Below are 17883 nucleotides of genomic sequence, written 5' to 3' on the forward strand. Positions count from 1 at the left end.
ATCAGCCTCTTGTAGACAGTACTTAGACACTGCGCGATCGCAGGAATGAAGCATGTACGTGTTGAGTAACCCGAGGCTCTTGAGAGAGTCGTTTGGTACTATACTGCGGCATGTTTATTTATGACTGCTACTGTATTAGTGTGGTGTCAATCGCAGTTATACAGTCAGATGTGTGTAATACTGGTTAATCGAAGACACCTTGTCGTTTAGTTTTCCATTTCTAATAGCATACTCTATGTAATGGCATCTCACCTCGTTGTGATGCACCACACCGTGGTATCTACTGTATCTGCCTCTCGTCTGCCTGCCCTGTAGGGCTCAAGGAACTGAGCAGTAATACCAGCAACACTCTCACTTCTAGACCCAGAATCAAAGCAGTTCTATTGCAGCAGCAATTGCTGTACAGACGCTGTGAGGAGGCTAGTAAAATAGCTCAATGTGCCAACCAGTCTGGGAGAGTGGCCACGGCTGGACACGGGCAGTGAAATCCCTCTCTGAGGTGCCAGCTGTGGGCACTCCGTATTATGCTGAAGTGGTGTTGACGGGGATGCTAATTCCTAACACGATGGCCAGTTGTAGACCACCAGATGGTGGTCTAATGCTCAGACATTATCTGCAGTGTGCAGGATTGTCACTCACTTCACATAAACCAGACAAGGGAAAGAGGTGACATTCAGGTCACAGCCATAACAGCAGTGACAATATAGTAATTTCAGTTGATGTAGGTGATGGCAGGGCTATTTAATTAACACCGGCGACATTCTGCGTGATTCTCCAATGATTAAACTGTGGTACTAAAAGCCCTGGAGGAAGGTTACATTCGCAATGTAATTGTGGAATGTCAGGAAAACATTAGCATTCAATATAGAACAACAGTGTTTTTGTAGATCAACATTAAACAAACAAATGGGTTTTTATTAGCTAGAATATGATTATGTTTCGCAGCCTAAAACATGATCATTACAGAGGAAAATGCTGCTTCATGCACATTTTCATGCATTTATAATTTGGTCTGCATCTAACTGTAAGCCAACTGTACAATTTATGATAATAAAAAGACATTCATAAAATATAATTAACTAGCTTTTGCAGTTACCTGTATACTACCCGAGTTACTGCCCACTCCTTCTTTCAGACAGAGTAGGAAAAGCTAGCAAATCAAGTAAATAAAAGATTTTAGTCGTGTACAGATTTAGACACTCTATTTGATGACTATCAGGATGACTTGTAATACATACAAAAATACATTACAAAAGGAGCAGAAATAATGTGCTTCTCTAAGGCAAAGGAGATTGCGCCAAAAATACATGAGACCAAGCTCTTTGGTGATTTTAATTTGTCTTAACACTGACTGAACCCTCTTAACCCTGTCAGCAGAACCAAACACGTTGTGCTTTAACCAAGTGTCTGTTTATAGAAATATAGCTTGAAGACATGTTTCCCTCGTCTCTCTTGAAAAGCTACAGGATGTGTAGGTCTGTTAATCATCCCAAAATGCTTTGCACAGAGCAGTCCTGGACTTTTCTCGTCTCCCTGGCAGGAGGACTTTTTTTGTCACATAGAACATGTCCCTCGCACATTTTCCCTCGAGCTCCTCTAGAAAGATGTACATCTCTTTTGAAGATGTACATAGTCTTCTTTGCAGTAAATAGTCAACAGAGGAAAATGTACAGGAACATACGTAAAGACATTCCTGTATGTAAAAGACAATGAATAGGCTCACGCTACAGTTTCCCTTGAGACCCGTTTCGATAGTTTTCATATGTAAAATATTATGCATCGTGTACTTATCTGTCCTCACTGGTAGCTTAATCTAAACGTACACTTACATAATCACCCATTACCTACACTATGTACCTGAGGTTCTGATCTACTGTATACTAAAGCTGTCGGGTCAAGAAACTAACTCATTTTAGCATATACCGGCGGGCAGCATGGACGACATCATGGCACTTCTCCCATGGAAAGATACTGCCTCTGAAACAGTTCATTATTCCTCCTGTTCAATGTGACTGGGTCTTTCTTTGTCCTGGCACACTTGGCATGTGTTCAGTGATATGTAAAGGCTCTAAGTGTCTGATGGAAGTCACTTCTTATCTCCAGTGAGGGGCTGGGTCCACCTGATGAGCTCTGCTGGTGGGGAACGGTGGACTGGCTCTGAGGCTGCTGCTGCTGCCTCCTCTCTGCATGACTTACCCCTCTGTTACGGATCAGGGAAGACAAAACTTGAAGCAGAACAAAAAAGACCTGCTATGAAAATAACATGAGGCTTAATCAATTCACTGAAAGTTGGCAGAATGTATTTACATTGCCAGTTTATTTCACTCACTGAGATTGACTAGGAATACACCAACACCTCGGCACCTACCTGCCCTTTAAGAGTAGTCGGACTTGTTGATTGGACATTTACTCAAGCCACGAGGAGAGACCTGTATGAAATGAATTCAGGCCGTCTCCATGATCAAGAATCCTCGGAGGGTGTTGTGTTTCTGAAGGATCTCCTTGCGTTTCAGGCTTCCGTGTAGAGTGGTGGCGGAAGGAATGCGGCAGACGTGGTTCTTTAGGGCAGGTGTGGGTTACACGTGGGGTAGACAGCACTGCAGTGATGCATGTCTGCCACGTCTGGCCTCCACACATCCCCAGCTTTCAGGGATACCAGAGTCAGCCTGGCGCCGCTGCTCTCCAGCTGGGCAAAAGAGGACAAGGGAGAGGAGCGAGAGGAGGGAGAGGAGCGAGAGCTCTCCGAGCCTCGGGTGTCTCCTGCGATGTCTGCTTTTAGCATTTAAAAATCACCACTGACCCCATTCAAAACCCCTGGACGACACATCACATGGGACTGTTTTCTCTCAGACATTAACTGTCATCATTTCAAATGAGCAGCACTTTCCTAGAATCCAGCGGCTCACGCTGTGAGGGATAATTTAAGACTGTTGAAGGGTAGAGATACCTAAAGCACTACATATAGGACTGAATGTGCGTGGTTTTGGCATATAAAGATGGGTCATGACAGCTGTAGTGGCAGAGTGGACAGTGCGCTATGATGGAATCTGTGATGATGAAACTGCAGTGATCTGATTTATTAGTAGAGTGGCCTGTAGAAGATGGTGGCCTACAGGAAGTATTTACATGTCGATTTTGCAGACTTGACATGGACGGTACGAAGGCCTCACCCTCTAAAAAAAGGGGGCGGGGTGTCTAAAATAAAACCAGCTTGTCACCGTCTGCTCCTTGGACAGAGGTGATCACGTACTGCTGGAGCGGGACTCCAACACCAAAAGGGACTGGACTTGTGGTGAGGAAAGGCATCCTACGGGCCAGGGGTTTTAGTGGCCTTCCAGTGGGATTCTATCGTCTTGAGTTATATTTTTCTATTCTTCACCGACTTGGTAGGTGGCATCTTGGAGCAACTATGCCTGTGTTGTTTAGGTGGTCTTTAACCTCGACATAATGTTGTTGTTCGTAAGCCATTCAAAGGGGATTCATTGATGCATGCATAAATGCCTCTGTTTGCTACTCTTGTACATCATAGGCGTTTTGACTCTTAATAAATGTAGCATTCATTTGATTTCAGTCAATAATATGCTGTCAGGAAGTTAAACAGTGGAATCAATATGGAGAAATAACAACGTGCTTTGCAGACCTGAGTTCTCTTTTCCCATGGGTTCATTATGTGTCAGTATTTGATTATGTTTTTTAATGCATGGAAATAATTAGTAGTTAGAAGGAGCACTGAGGGGGGAGGTTTTGTTCTTGTGCCCCACTGAAAGCATTATTATTTTCCTCACAAAGCAGACATTGTTATGGCGGTCCTTGCTCGGAACTAATAGGCCAATCAGAAGTATTGTCATTTTACATTTTGGATTCAGACCGTAAGCTAACCGTGAGTAATGTAAACTGCATTTTTCCCCTGGAAAATACTGGATTTGCCTCTGTAGCCTCATTGACTAGGTAGACGGACTGTCATTCCTTGTTTTGTAATCACTGATAGCAGTAGATCTGCCATAGACCACAGCTTAGTTCAATATAGCTTTTGAGTTCTGCATATCAAAAGCGAGGCCCCTGTCTGTCTGATAACTGTTCCTCAGAAGGTAATTGCTGCCATAGACGACTGAAAGTGTTGAATGGCCAAAATAATTCAACTCACTTGATGAAATGGATGTACGAACATTATGGTATGACCTCGGATGCCACTATCGGTGCACTAAAGATTTGTTATATTAAGCCTAAGGCAGGACAGTGTACAGATTGTGGAACTGGGTCTTCCAATCTTTAAAAATCTAGTCCTCACTGTTTGTCTCCAGCTCTTACTAAGAAATACGACTCTGCAGGCCAGCAACGTTTAAAATAGTGTTGATTTATTTTTGCAGGTAGTAGGTGCCTACATTACTTCACTTTCCTGTTATGTGAGCTCTCAGCTGAACATAAAATGTCACGAGATATCCCAAGATTGTTGACACATTTCTTGGTCTCAAAGTTTCACACATCCATAATAAACATAGCTGGTCTATGGTTGCGAAAGGCAATGGTAGACATTGAACTTTCTCCTACAGTATAAGAAACCATTTTCTTGTGGCGTCAAGTATGTTGAAGCTACCAGGATTTATGGTTTCAGATGAGGAAACCTATCTTATTTTGGGACATATCTATGCTTGTCTCCCACCCCTCTTTACAGGGTCATAGGTTTATACTAGCGTGCCAATCATGAATAAAAATAGACTAAAATAGATGGTCAGAGACTGTTTTTGCTTGTCCACACAATCCTATGATGCTGTACTGATCAACAGCATCAGACACCAGCAGGACTATCTATGTCTATCAGCATGTTTTAATTGTCCTCTTAATTGATCAAGTGTTTATAGACTCCAATAAGGTTAGCGCACAAATAGGTTACTAGTCACGGTTCATTTAAGGGTAAACTTATTTATTTGCGGCTGAAAAGCAGCAGGCCTATCCTTCAGATTTAAAAAAAATAAAAAAAATAAAAAACTGATTTGACATGTTCCCGTTGACAGAGAACTTCACAGCATTTAAAGCTATGAATAGTGTTTGATATAGGGATTCAATATGTGCTTTGCTGTCATAAATCATATTACGTAAGTGCAATATCATCTCCAGCCTGACTCTTTTTTTGCTGACAGTATTCTGCAGTTTTCATTCAGTTTGATAAAGTAGCATTTGCGGCTGTTCAGAGACTCGACTTTGTCTAATGCATGTTGAATCTGTTTTTAATTGGATTCATGCTGATTAGGGTTCACACCGCATACCAATTCAAAAACCTGAAATGGTTGTGAATGAGAACTTTACTCTTAATGAGTGCCCCCTGCGGGATTCCAAAGCGATGCTTTACGGCAGGGTTTCCTAAACTCGGTCCTGGGGATCCTTTTGGTTTTTGCCCTTGCACTACACAGCTGATTCAAATAATCAACTAATCATCAAGCTTTGCAATTTGAATCAGCTGTTTAGTGCAAGGGCAAAAAAACAAAACCTGCAACCAGGTTTACGGTACTTTGATAATGTATGTTCTACAAACCCCAAATAATATTTAGTGCTTCTGTAGTGCAACGTGAAACTGTACGTCCACGTTTCCCTAAAACCAGAACACCAGAGCTGAGGTACAGCCATCCCATGAGGTGTCCATGCTGGCTTAGTGCACATTAGCCTTGGTGCTATGTGTGGAGTGTTAACAGTCTGAGGTGTCAGAGAGTCATTACCCTAACCATGTTTTACACACAGACCAACATACATCTGTATTCTCCCAGTCTTTAATTTACCATCCACTGGAATGGCTGTAATTGATTTGAATGATTCGCCTGTGTTGGAGAGGGACTGTCTTATTCACTAGAGCACCTGCATTCTCATGGAAAATATAATTGTGAATTCCCTTTGTACTGGATGTGTGCTGTCACTGTATAAGAAACAGTTACAATACAGAATGACTCACCCGCTATCCATGACATGCTGTTGATTACAGAACACATTAATAGTCTACTAAAAGGTTTCTCAAACTCGGTCCTCGGAACCGCAAGCGGTGCACACTTTGTTTTTTTGCCCTAACACTACACAGCTGATTAAAAGAATCAACTAATCATCCAGCTTCAATCATTTGAATCAGCTGTGTAGTGTTAGGGCAAAAAACTAAACTCGAACCCCTTCGTGTTACAAGGACTGAGTTTGGAAAACGCTGGTCTACTGTCAATGTTAGATTTAAAAGCTGGATGTTTGTGTACCCTTATTTTATAGTAATGCCTGTACTGTAAACTCCTTGTAAGCTACTGTATATTTAAAACATAGTTGCCTTTTTGCTCTTATGCATGTTTCAGTCAAAAATATACATTTTATGGCCGACGTTTCGACAGACAAGCTGTCTTCATCAGGGTATAATGGCAAACACTGCGGGGTGACTCATTTATATAGTGTCAAAAGACACACAGGTGTCTGTAATCATGGCCGGGTGTGGCCTGATGTCATTGGTTAATTCTCACATATTAAAATAGCATACAAAAAACATAAATGGATAGCGCACGATCATAGATACAATTTCGCTACATAAGCCTACAAACATTTACAATAGCAAAATCACAATAATCACAAGAATAGCTTCAGCTCAAAGTCTACGTTGAGACCAAAGGGAGCAAGGGTCTTTAAATGAAAGATCCAGGCAGCCTCTCGTTTTAACAATAAACTGTCGAGGTCACCCCCTCTCCTAGGGAGGGTGACATGTTCGATGCCAATATAACGTACAGACGAAATCAAGTGGTTTTCTTCCAAAAAGTAGGCCGCGACTGGGTAAGTCGAGTTTTTGCACCTAATGGTGCTACGATGCTCCGAGTTACATATTATTAATTCACGCTTTGTTTTACCCACATCATTATAAGATAAATAACTGCCTTAGTGGAGCATGTGATAACACCTTTGATTGGGATCTGTTTCCCTGTTTGGGGGTGTTTTGAAGGATCTACATTTTTAAGTGCCATTGCATTGAGCGCAGCCATTACACTTGTAGTTTCCATCCAGTAGGGGCGCAAATAGACGTTGTCCAGGGATATCTTGAGGTGGTAAATCAGAGTTTACCAATTGATCTCTGAGGTTTATGCCCCGTGAGAATACGACCAAGGGAAGGTCCGAAAACACATTACCGATTCTATCGTCGGATCTTAGAATGTGCCAATGTTTGTGAATGATTCTCTTAATTTGTTCAGAGCACTTTGAATAGCGGGTAGTTAGAATGCAAGAATGCTTCAATTTATTTTGGGGAGGTGGGGGGCATCTGAGCTCCTAGAGTGTGTGGCTCTCCTTTATTTATTTTTTTAAGTGTTCCACTCTGCTAGCCAGCACCTCGCCTAAATAGGTGTGCGTTCCTTTTGCCTCTAGATTACAGTCAAAAGCATGCCATGTGATTGCACTGTTCCAGTTATAAATGTACTCTGTAGCTGCAAAATAGATCTGCTTCTTTTAAATCTGTGTCCCCTATTTAAAATGTTGAGAGAGAGGTCTTGATATTGTAGCCTCGCAAGCCGCCTGACCTGAAGCTTACGTGAATGGTGGCTCTGTGCAGCGACTTGCGAGACTATTGACAGAGTAATGCACCTCTTTTTATATAAGCATGTTTATAATTGCCCCCATGGAAACTCAATGCTGGTCAAAGAGAACACTAGCTGTGTATAGTAAATTATCTACTGGTGATATAGGCTAGTCAAACCATAATATTGTGTATAGCAGTGTTTCACAAAATATGGTTAGCGACCCCATGTGGGGTCACCTGATTAAAAAAATAATAATAATGGGATCACAAGAGAAACCCCTCTCCCCAAAAGAAACGCTTGGTTCAAAGAACCGGGTTATGTCAGTAACCTCCAATATAAGCTCATGTGGTTGTAATAAATAGAACGGTTTCTGTTTCCTGCCTGCAGTGGCTCTATCATCTGAACGGTTTAAGATACAAAATAAAGATAAATGGAAAATAAGATTCTCAGGAAAACATATGCGTCTTCTGTTTCCCTCTACAATGCCGCGCAGGACACATTAGAAGAGAGTGGACAAGACCAGGCTCTAAATCGGACTGGGGGAAAAATAACGATAATGATGAGGTTTATTTTCTACACAGAATATCATACAAAATGATTGCCTGATGATCTTCTGAACTTCCCAATACCATTTCAGTCACTTCAAACCATACTTCCTTCCGATTGAAATACTGTCAAAAGTACTGTCAGACTGATTTGTAACAGACTGTCATAGTACCAATTTAATTTTTTTTTTTCACATGGTGGGATGCAATTGTTGTTTGGGGATCAAAATTAAGTTGCAGGCCCAAAAACGTTTGGGAACCCCCGGTGTACAACATATGCTGTGGGGTATAAATGCTATAATTAATGACTGCTGTTCCCTTAGCTGCTGGCAGCGCAGGTGTGACTACCAGGGTAGGACTTCTTGAGGAAGCTGTGAACCCAGAGGAACAGGATTCACTCTGAAGACTCAGATCCCATTGACAGGACCCATTGACACCAGGAGCCACTGACACCAGGAGCCACTGACACCAGGAGCCACTGACACCAGATCCCACTGACACCAGATCCCACTGATCGTACCCATGGCCATGTCCCAGCAGGCAGCTGTCTCCAAGCAGCAGGACAACGCCTTCTCCAGCGGGGTATGCAGACACACACATTACACTATGGAAATGGTCATACATTTATCAATGTATTCTTCAATTACCAGTTTTAGCTCATATAGACTTATCAACAAACCTCTTCTAACCTTAGAGGCTTCTGACAATGTCGGTGATAAGATTTTTAAAAAGTCAAATTTATTTTCGTTGATTGTCCAAGTTTTTGAATTCTTTGTGTCCATTCTATAATGAGCTAAATGCATATTTGATTAATCGTGTGTGTGTGTGTGTGTGTTTCATCATGCCTGTTAACCCTGCCATGTCATGTGTGACTGTACGACCATTCCATTTTAATGAGGTTGCATAATACGGGATATTTACAGTAGATAATTATGACCATGTTTTACATTAGTCACTATCATGCAAAGAGTCAGAGTGGTGTGATTGTTGTGATAGCCACTGATGGCTTTGTGGTGCTATATTAATGGAAAGTGATGACAGCTGACTAGTAGGAGAGTTCAGTGGCCCTGCAGGCCCAAGGAAGCACGACTCCTCTCATGGGGCTCAGAGTGGAAATGGGAGCAGACAGGCAACACAATGGGGTATCTGTGCCCCCTGCAGGATCCCATTAGTCATATTCTAGACCTCAAAGCTGTCAACTGGACTCTGCAGGGTGGGCAAAACAACTATCTGCCTGGACAACATGCTGTGTTGCACCACCCAAAAAGCAACCAACTAGAAAGATTGCTCTGCCATTGTGTAAACAAAATGCCACATGCTGTCAGGAGGCATACATTGAAGTGTGTGTGTGTGTGTGTGTGTAAACACACTGCAATCTAAGTAATGGCTGCTCCAGTATTTTCTATTAACTTGCAGAAGTCTGTAATGAAACCCAAGCTCAATAGCCTATTAGGCATCTGTCTGATCCCAGGCCATGTAGAAGTGCAGGCAGCTAATGATGTTCCACTGCTTCATTAGGTCATGGAGGAGTCTGAGGTCTGCTCTGTGCCTGGGGGGCTCGCCAGCGTAAGGGCACAATTTGAGAACCAGGAAACTGCAACATCGCACAATGTCTCCCAGTTCCACTTCCACCGCAGAGCTGTGCAGGTACTGTAATTAATGCAGGCTAATGCGATGCATGGGGGAACGTGCAGATATAGTATGACCTACGCTGGTCTAATTCCAGCCTACCATCCAGCCATCCATCCATCCACACCACTGTGTTCCTGCCCTCATAACTTCCCCTGCTGAGTGAAAGTCACTCACTCAGTGAGCAAGCACAAATCTTGGTGAATATTGAATGATTGAAGAGGCTGGGGAGATGCCCTCTACTCTATTATCTTTTGCCTAGTCGTGCTCCAAAGGCTCAAGTTACAGATGTTAGATTTCAAGCAGATCCCTGTAGACTGTCTGTCAAAACACTAGGATTTCCCACTCTAATTGCTGCTGCTTTGAATGGGACTGTTTCTATAGCTGGGAATCCTAAGCTGAAGTGGCACAAAGGGGCATAAAACAAGTGAAGTCGTTTTTTTGTCCCTTTATGCATGGTGACAGCTGCTGTGTGTGATTTAAGGTGAAACATCCAAGGAATTGTCCTCCTCATCTGTCATCCTCCCTGTGTCTGTGATTAGTATAATTTGACTGCAGTAGGCCACATATTGTTTTCAGTGATGCACAGTCTATCTGCTGCTCTTTGAGCATTCGTTAAACTCAGCCACTTTTAGTGCTGGGCTGTCAATAAGTGGGAGCCATTCCCTGCTGTGTGTGTGTGTGTGCCTGTGTGTGTGTGTGTGTGTGTGTGTGTGTGTGTGTGTGTGTGTGCCTGTGTGTGTGTGTGTGCGTGTGTGCGTGTGTGTGTGCGTGTGTGTGTGCGTGTGTGTGTGTGTGCCTGTGTGCGTGCGTGTGTGTGTGTGCGTGTGTGTGTGTGTGTGTGCCTGTGTGTGTGCGTGTGTGACACCCAATGTCTTCCATCTCACAGGAAGTTCAATTGAACTCTGAGGTGACAATGAGGAGCACTTCCAGAGACGTCATCCCAGCCTCTCAGCAGGCTATTTTCCACCAGGATGAACAGGTACATTTTGACCTTCTGGATTTCTCAGTTTCATCACATGACAGTGAAGCTGTGCTGACTACCCAGATATGTTTGTCTTGGCTATATGTGTTAACAATGGTAAATCTGTGTTTTAAATCAGTTGTTTATTAGAGAACAACTCTACAGACCACAGCCAGCACACTGACAACAAGGAAGACCTAGTAGAGAGTGGATTAACTCTAAAAGGCTTGATTCGTTCTTCGGTTAATCGCCATTACATAACACAGATTCACTTTCCATGTCCCCATACGTTTCAAAACAGGTGAGGATTTTTCTAATAGACGTGCCTTTCTGATTCAGGTCACACATGAGGAAAACAGCTTTACCTCGGTTTATGACAACAACCATAATGATGAAAGAGGTAGGATGTTACTACACTATATGCTCATTATATCTTACACTATGCGCCATCATTAAGATCAAAAGCACTGTTCAAATGATTCTAAATTCAATGACTAATCTGTAGGATTATGTTGTTCTGCCCTTTTTGAATCTTTAGAGGAGGAAGGTCCTAGACTTACAACCAAGGAATTAAGAGATCACTTTGAGAGAACCATTGAAGAAGCTGCCCCAAGCAAGCCAATGAAGGTAATTGGACATGTTTAATTAACATGCTTGGTCTTAAACACATTTTATTTCAACGGACAAAAATGGTATAATTTTGGGTTAGGTTACTGTACACAAACCCTTCTGCATTTTATCCCCATTGCTGAAAATAGTTATTAACTTTATTTGAATGGTAATTAGTAGCAGTGTAGCTAATGTGTAATTACAGCTTGTTAATTAAATAACACTAAGACGTTTTTTCCCTTGTTTTCAAAATTATAAAAAAGATTTTATCAAATAATGTTTGGGCACCAATCCCTCAGTTAATAACGATGAGATTGAATATTGACAATTTGTGATAAACAAAGAGTTGGTATACTAAACAAGCTATACATGTCATGTTTGCATGTAAATGTTGTTTCTTTAAACATTTCGGGGACCTCTAATGACCCCAATAATTATTTTCTTCCCAAAAAGATTGGCCGAGCTGACATCAATAGGTCGCATTGGGCTTCAAATATATCAGAAAAACCAGTCTCAACGAGGGAGATACAAAATGTATCAAGTGCGATACAGAATTTCTCCTCAAGTGCGATACAGAATTTCTCATCGAGTGAGATACATAATGTCTCAGCAAGTGATATATGGGACAATGCTGCTACTGAAGTGATAGAGGACACATCTGCTCTTGCAGTTGACTACGAGGACACTGACTATTTCCCTCCACCACCTCCAGAAGATTTAGAGTACTTCCCACCTCCACCCCCAGAGTTACTGCAGGTCCCATCAGAAAGTCCAGATATGCCAGTAGAGTGCTACTACTCACCTGAACCCCCGGAATCAGCTTACCCTTCTAAACGTCCACTCAGTAGACAGGAATACTTCAGGCAGAGAAACCAGTATGAGTTGAAACGCCTTTACAAGCATATACATCCTGAGGTGCGTAAAAACTTAGAGATGTATAGTGATGTGGCTGAGTATGAAAACACCCGACCAGAGAGTCAGGAGGAGTTCACGGGGGAGACAAGGTATATATACGAGGATAACGGTAGCAGCCCCAACGACTGCATTAGCCCAGAAGAAGAATACCTGGAATGGGATGAGATCCTCAGAGGGGAGGTGCAGTCAATGCGCTGGATGTTTGAGAACAAACCTCTGGATGCCATCAAAGACGACGCCTCAAATGAGGATGACGACCAAAACATGGAACAGGAGATGATTGCTGGGAGTGATGTAAGAAGCAAAGCATGGATGTTTGAGACCAAGCCCATGGATGCATTGGGATCAGACAACATAGCTTTAACTAAATATAGACACAAGTTCAATACGTTGGACAAAGGAGATGTCCGTGCTGCAGCCTGGTTGTTTGAAAACCAACCCATGGAGACCCTGAACAAAATGCATGGCGATGAAGAGCTAACCAAAGAGATAGTGTTTACCCAGGAAGATGGCAGCTCTACCATACACATGCTTGAATCTCAGTACATGGAAACGTTAGGTCACACTGAGACCATTGATGACAGTCACCTCCTGAGTCTGAGATCAGTGCTCGAGGAAATAAAGGGAGAAGTGAAGACTATCACAAGCACATTTGAGACTCAGTTCATGTGCGTCCTCATGGGACAGTCAGGCCAGATGTTGGAGATAACATCTATACGCAAAGTGGAGACTGAGAAGGGGGACACTAAAACATCTACCTGGCTTTTTGATACCCAAGCCCTGGACATGGCTAATAAACCTGCTGCCCCAGTGAAACTTGTGTGTAGCCTGTCCATGGAAGACAACTATAAAGGAGATGTTCACCGGAGTAGATGGTTGTTTGAAACAAAGACCTTAGACTCCGTTAATGAAGATGATTGGGAGAGCTCAACGCTGCAAAAGGAAGAGATAATTGGAGCCGATGTGCGAAAACAACGCTTAGCGTTTGAAACTCAGCCAATGGATCCTCTGAAAGATAACACAAATGCTAGACCCCCGACTATCGGTGGTAATGTTAGGTCTGCGAGACACTTCTTTGAAACTAGTCCTGAGGCAGCTTTGACGGACCTCAATGAGGTAGGGAGCCTCAAAATGTTGGTGGCAGCTGAAAAACACAAGGATGATAATAGACACCAAAAATGGATGTTTGAGAATGAACGACTAGAGGACATAAGAGACGAGAAGAAGGGGATTATTCGCACTGTGAACCTCGAAAATCTCACTGAAGATCAAGCTACAAGCTACAACGCAGATGTCCGTAAGAATTGCATGGTATTTGAGACCCAGCCAATGGATACTTTGAAAGAGGATTCGAATGCTAGAGCCCTGTCCAAGGCGGAAATTGTCAGAGGTAATGTCAGATCAGCGAGACATTACTTTGAAACCACTCCAGCGGACAATATAAAAGACCTTGCTGAGGTTGGGAAGCTACAAAAAATGGTGAGACTCGATGAAGAGAAGGGGGATGTGAGACACCAGAAATGGGTTTTCGAAAGTCAACCCCTGGAGCACATTCAAGAGGAGAAGAAGGAAGTTATTCGAACCATTAACCTGGAGGAAATAGATCAAGTGGATGTCTCAAACTACAAGCAAATATTTGAAACCACAGACTTAACCAGATGGGATGAATCTCAAAAGATACTCGTGGAGGGTGTAACATGTGGCTCTGTGAAATCTAACAAACATCTGTTTGAGTCTACACCAATGTACGCCATGCAAGACAGCTCTGGCCATTACCATGAGGTAAAAACAGTGCGTCGGGAAGAGGTTGTCAAGGGAGACGTAACAAGCTGCAAATGGATGTTTGAAACATGCCCCATTGACCAGTTTGATGAAAGCATCACTAATTATCAAGTTATTAAGGGAATATCCAAAGAAGAAGTTGAGTCTGGTGACGTTAAAACTGCCAAGTGGCTGTTTGAAACACAGCCTCTTGATGCAATTAAATACTTCAGCAATATTGAAGACGAGGAAAGTAAAACTAAGGAAAGTGTTGAGATTGTAAAAGGGGATGTTAAAACCGGTAAGTGGTTATTCGAGACTAAACTAATGAATGTCCCATATGAGAAGGAGGAGTTGAAGAGTGAAAATGAGAGTGAGGAGATACGCAAAGGAGATGTAAAAATATGCACATGGTTGTTTGAGACACAGCCACTTGACACTATCCGAGATGAAACAGAAACTGTTCTACAAACATGCACTGTGAATCAAGAAGATGTCCAGGGTAAAGATGTACGAATGGCTCGTTTTTTATTTGAGACGGAGAATCTTGAGAACATCACAGGGGAGGACGAGAGCTCTAAGAGGGTTACAGAGATTGACATTCAGTCAGGAGATGTCAATAGAATGAAGTATATCTTTGAGAATCAGTCCTCTGATATCATGACCTCAACATCTGAGGAGTTCATGCAAAGGCTCAAAGCTACACAATCAACTACACAATCAGAGGACATCCAGAAAGGAAATGTGGTGAACTGCAAATGGCTCTTTGAGAACCAGTCCATAGATGCCATACGTGATATCCAAGAAGAGACTCTGGACACCCGCACTGTGACTGATGTACAAGGAGGTAATGTGGACAAAGGTCGTTTTATTTTTGAGACGTACTCCTTAGACAAAATCCAGGAGGTTTCCACAGAGATTACAAAGTTGCAGAAAATAACTTGTGAGGAGGAAGAGAAAGGGGATGTGAGGAACTACACCATGATGTTTGAAACTCAGCCTCTTTATGCCATTCAAGACAAAGAGGGCCATTATCATGAGGTCACCACTGTCACAAGTGAGGAGATATTGAAGGGTGATGTGATCGGGTCCCGGTGGTTGTTTGAAACCAAGCCTCTTGATTCTATCAGTGATACAGATGAGGTCTATATCATCAAATCTGTCACACAGGAGGATGTTCAGAAAGGAGATGTTACTTCAGCCAAGTGGAGATTTGAAACACAGCCACTTGATACGATTGCAGAGGATATAAAAATGTCAGTTAAAACTGTTGAAGATATTCAAGGAGGAGATGTTAGAATGAATAAACAGCGTTTTGAATCTGATGTGCTGTCACAGAAGTCTGTGCGAACAGTTAATGTGAGTGAAATCCAGAAAGGTGATGTTAGGACAGCAAAATGGATGTTCGAAACTCAAACAATGGATAAAATACGTAGCCAGAGCGAAGAGAATTTAATAGAAACGGTCATGAAAGAGGAGGTGTTAAGGGGAGATGTTAGACAATCAGTGTGGCTCTTTGAACAGAATCCCCTTGACCATATAAAGGAGATAGATGAGGAAGATACAGTAGTTATTCAAGAGGAAATCCCCAAAGCCGATGTAAAGACAACAACATGGCTGTTTGAAACAACTCCGTTCCATGACTTTAATGAGAACAGTGTTGAGAAGTCGGAAATCCTGGGAAAAAGTATCAAAGGCACCCTTGAAGAACTTTATAGCCAGAAAATCGTTAATTCAAAAGGAGTACTCATTGAAGCAGATGAAATTGGGGACGTTAGAATGGCAAAATACCAGCTAATGAATAAGGATTCTCCAGAGATCCAAAGAGAGGAAATCATCAGCGGGGATCTGAGCAACATTATGATGAATCTTTTGAACCGTCGGGAAAGAATTGAGAGGGGGGTAGTGGTAGAGTCAGAAGAGAAGGGTAATATCAGTACAACAGTGCATCAACTGTTCAACCAAGAGAGGGGCATCAGTGTGGAAAAGGAGGAAATATTAAGAGGTGACATCCAGGAAGCTGTAAACAATCTTCTCAAGGAGGGAGGATCTGCTAAACGTGGTATACTCCTTCAAGAGGATGAGAAGGGAGATGTGCGAATGACGATATATTCTCTTCTAAATAAAGAAGAGGACATCAGTGTTGAAAAGGAGGATATAGTCAAAGGCAATATAAGAAATGCACTCCAAAGACTATCCAACCCAGAAATCCAAGAGCAGATGAGGATAAAGGTGGACGAGAACGAAAAGGGAAACGTGAACTTTTACTCCACATGCATTGAATCTGGGGCGCTTGAATATCTCAAACAACTCCAGGTAGAGCCAGATGAGACTCTACCTGAAAAGGTAGAGAAAGAGGAAATTATTAGAGGAGATATAAAGGGGACAAAACTCATTCTTGACAGTAATCGAGCACAAATTGAACGTACAGTAGACGAAGAGGACATAGTGTGCGGAGATGTTCACAACTCAGTCAAGGTTTTCATGACTGAACCCACACACTCACTGGATGGCCTACAGAAAGAGGAAATAGTGAGGGGCGATTTGAAAGCCGCTATGAACTCGCTGTCTCAGTTTGTAAATCAGACAGTGGTTGTAGAGAAAGAAGAGGTGGTAAGAGGTAACATACACAAAGCCCGAATGCACCTTGAGTTGGCTCAAACACGGCCCAAGGAGGTGGAAAAGCCAGAGATTGTCCGCGGCAACATCAAAGGGGCACTAAGGTCCCTAGAGAAATCTGCAACCTCCAAAGTTGAAGTTGTCATCGAAGATTTAGTACCTGGAGACATCAAAAGTACCTTAAAATCCCTGGAGCAGGCAAAGCAAACAGTCAGGGCTATCAAGAAGGAAGAAATTGTAAAGGGTAACATTCATACAGCCAAGCAATGTTTACAAGAGGCTTCTAATGACAGGAGGACATATCAACAGGAAATGTATGTTCGGGGAAACGTGAGAGGCACTATTGAGCTCTTATTGGAACCACCAGCTTCTCCAAGAATGACACGGAGACCCAGCTTCGAGGGTGATGTGAAAATGTCCATTAAATCACTCTACGAGACACATGAGGTGCAAGAGGCAAGGGAGGAACAAACTCAACCAGAGAAAGAGGAGGTGATAAAGGGTGATGTTAAAGGCACAATCAAATCCTTGCTGGAATCAGCCCAGCGTGCAGCTCCTAAAATCAGAGTGGGAGCTAGAAGGGTCAAAGTTCCTGCGAGCTCTCCATTGCGCTCACAGCAAGGAAGCCCTCTATTACGTTCACAGCAAGGTAGCCATGAATGTTCTGTTGTAAACAAAACTGAGAGTGAGACACTTAAAAATAGGTCTCAAAGCATTGAAGCACAAAGAAAACTACGTGGAAAAAATATGGCTAATTCAGTCAAAACAGAGAGCTCAACACCAGAGAATCAATCCCTCTCAACTCAAAACACAATCAATACATCTGAATCACAGACTACTCAAAAATCAACTGAAGTTATACAACACACAACCATCACTCAAAACCATGGTATTAAAACATTGGAGACTAAGTTCTGTAACCTCAATTCAAGTAGAAAGGGTTTGATCAGACTAGATAAAACCAAAGTGAAAACAAATGTTCTTACCCCAACACGGACATTGTCTGAGTCTGAACTTTCTCTCCCTCCCCCACCTCCATGTGATGATCAATCATCCCTAACCCCAGCTTCCTCTATCAATAGGCTGGACGTGGACCTTCCTCCTCCCCCAACTCCTCCTCCCCCACCACCTGTTGAGACTGATAATTTCCCTCCCCCACCAACACAGGATTTCCTTCCACCCCCACCCTCACAGTATGAACTGGACTCTATGTCATCCCAGACACCTCATCAATCACTAGCTAAAGCCACAAAAGTTACTGTCAAAAGGTGAAAGGTCCTGTATTGCACCAAGTGTCAAAACTTGAGCCAACCAGTCA

The 17883-nt window shown here is 42.6% G+C and overlaps 1 protein-coding gene across 2 annotated transcripts; it reads left to right on the forward strand.

The window, feature by feature from the left end:
- The first annotated feature begins 3212 nt into the window (after nucleotides 1–3212).
- Nucleotides 3213–17840, forward strand: LOC118386013 (xin actin-binding repeat-containing protein 2). Of its 2 annotated transcripts, none has more exons than XM_052521991.1 (7): nucleotides 3213–3292; nucleotides 8392–8650; nucleotides 9587–9715; nucleotides 10587–10679; nucleotides 11001–11061; nucleotides 11200–11288; nucleotides 11724–17840. In XM_052521991.1, exons 2-7 carry the CDS (start codon nucleotides 8591–8593, stop codon nucleotides 17835–17837), a joined length of 6546 nt encoding a protein of 2181 aa, XP_052377951.1. In that variant the 5' UTR covers nucleotides 3213–3292; nucleotides 8392–8590; the 3' UTR covers nucleotides 17838–17840. The 2 variants fall into 2 exon arrangements, with proteins under 2 accessions (XP_052377951.1, XP_052377950.1); XM_052521990.1 differs by having other exon boundaries at nucleotides 3214–3386.
- Nucleotides 17841–17883: the final 43 nt, after the last annotated feature.

This window comes from Oncorhynchus keta, chromosome 7 (assembly GCF_023373465.1).
Source record: "Oncorhynchus keta strain PuntledgeMale-10-30-2019 chromosome 7, Oket_V2, whole genome shotgun sequence".
NCBI classification, from domain to species: domain Eukaryota; kingdom Metazoa; phylum Chordata; class Actinopteri; order Salmoniformes; family Salmonidae; genus Oncorhynchus; species Oncorhynchus keta.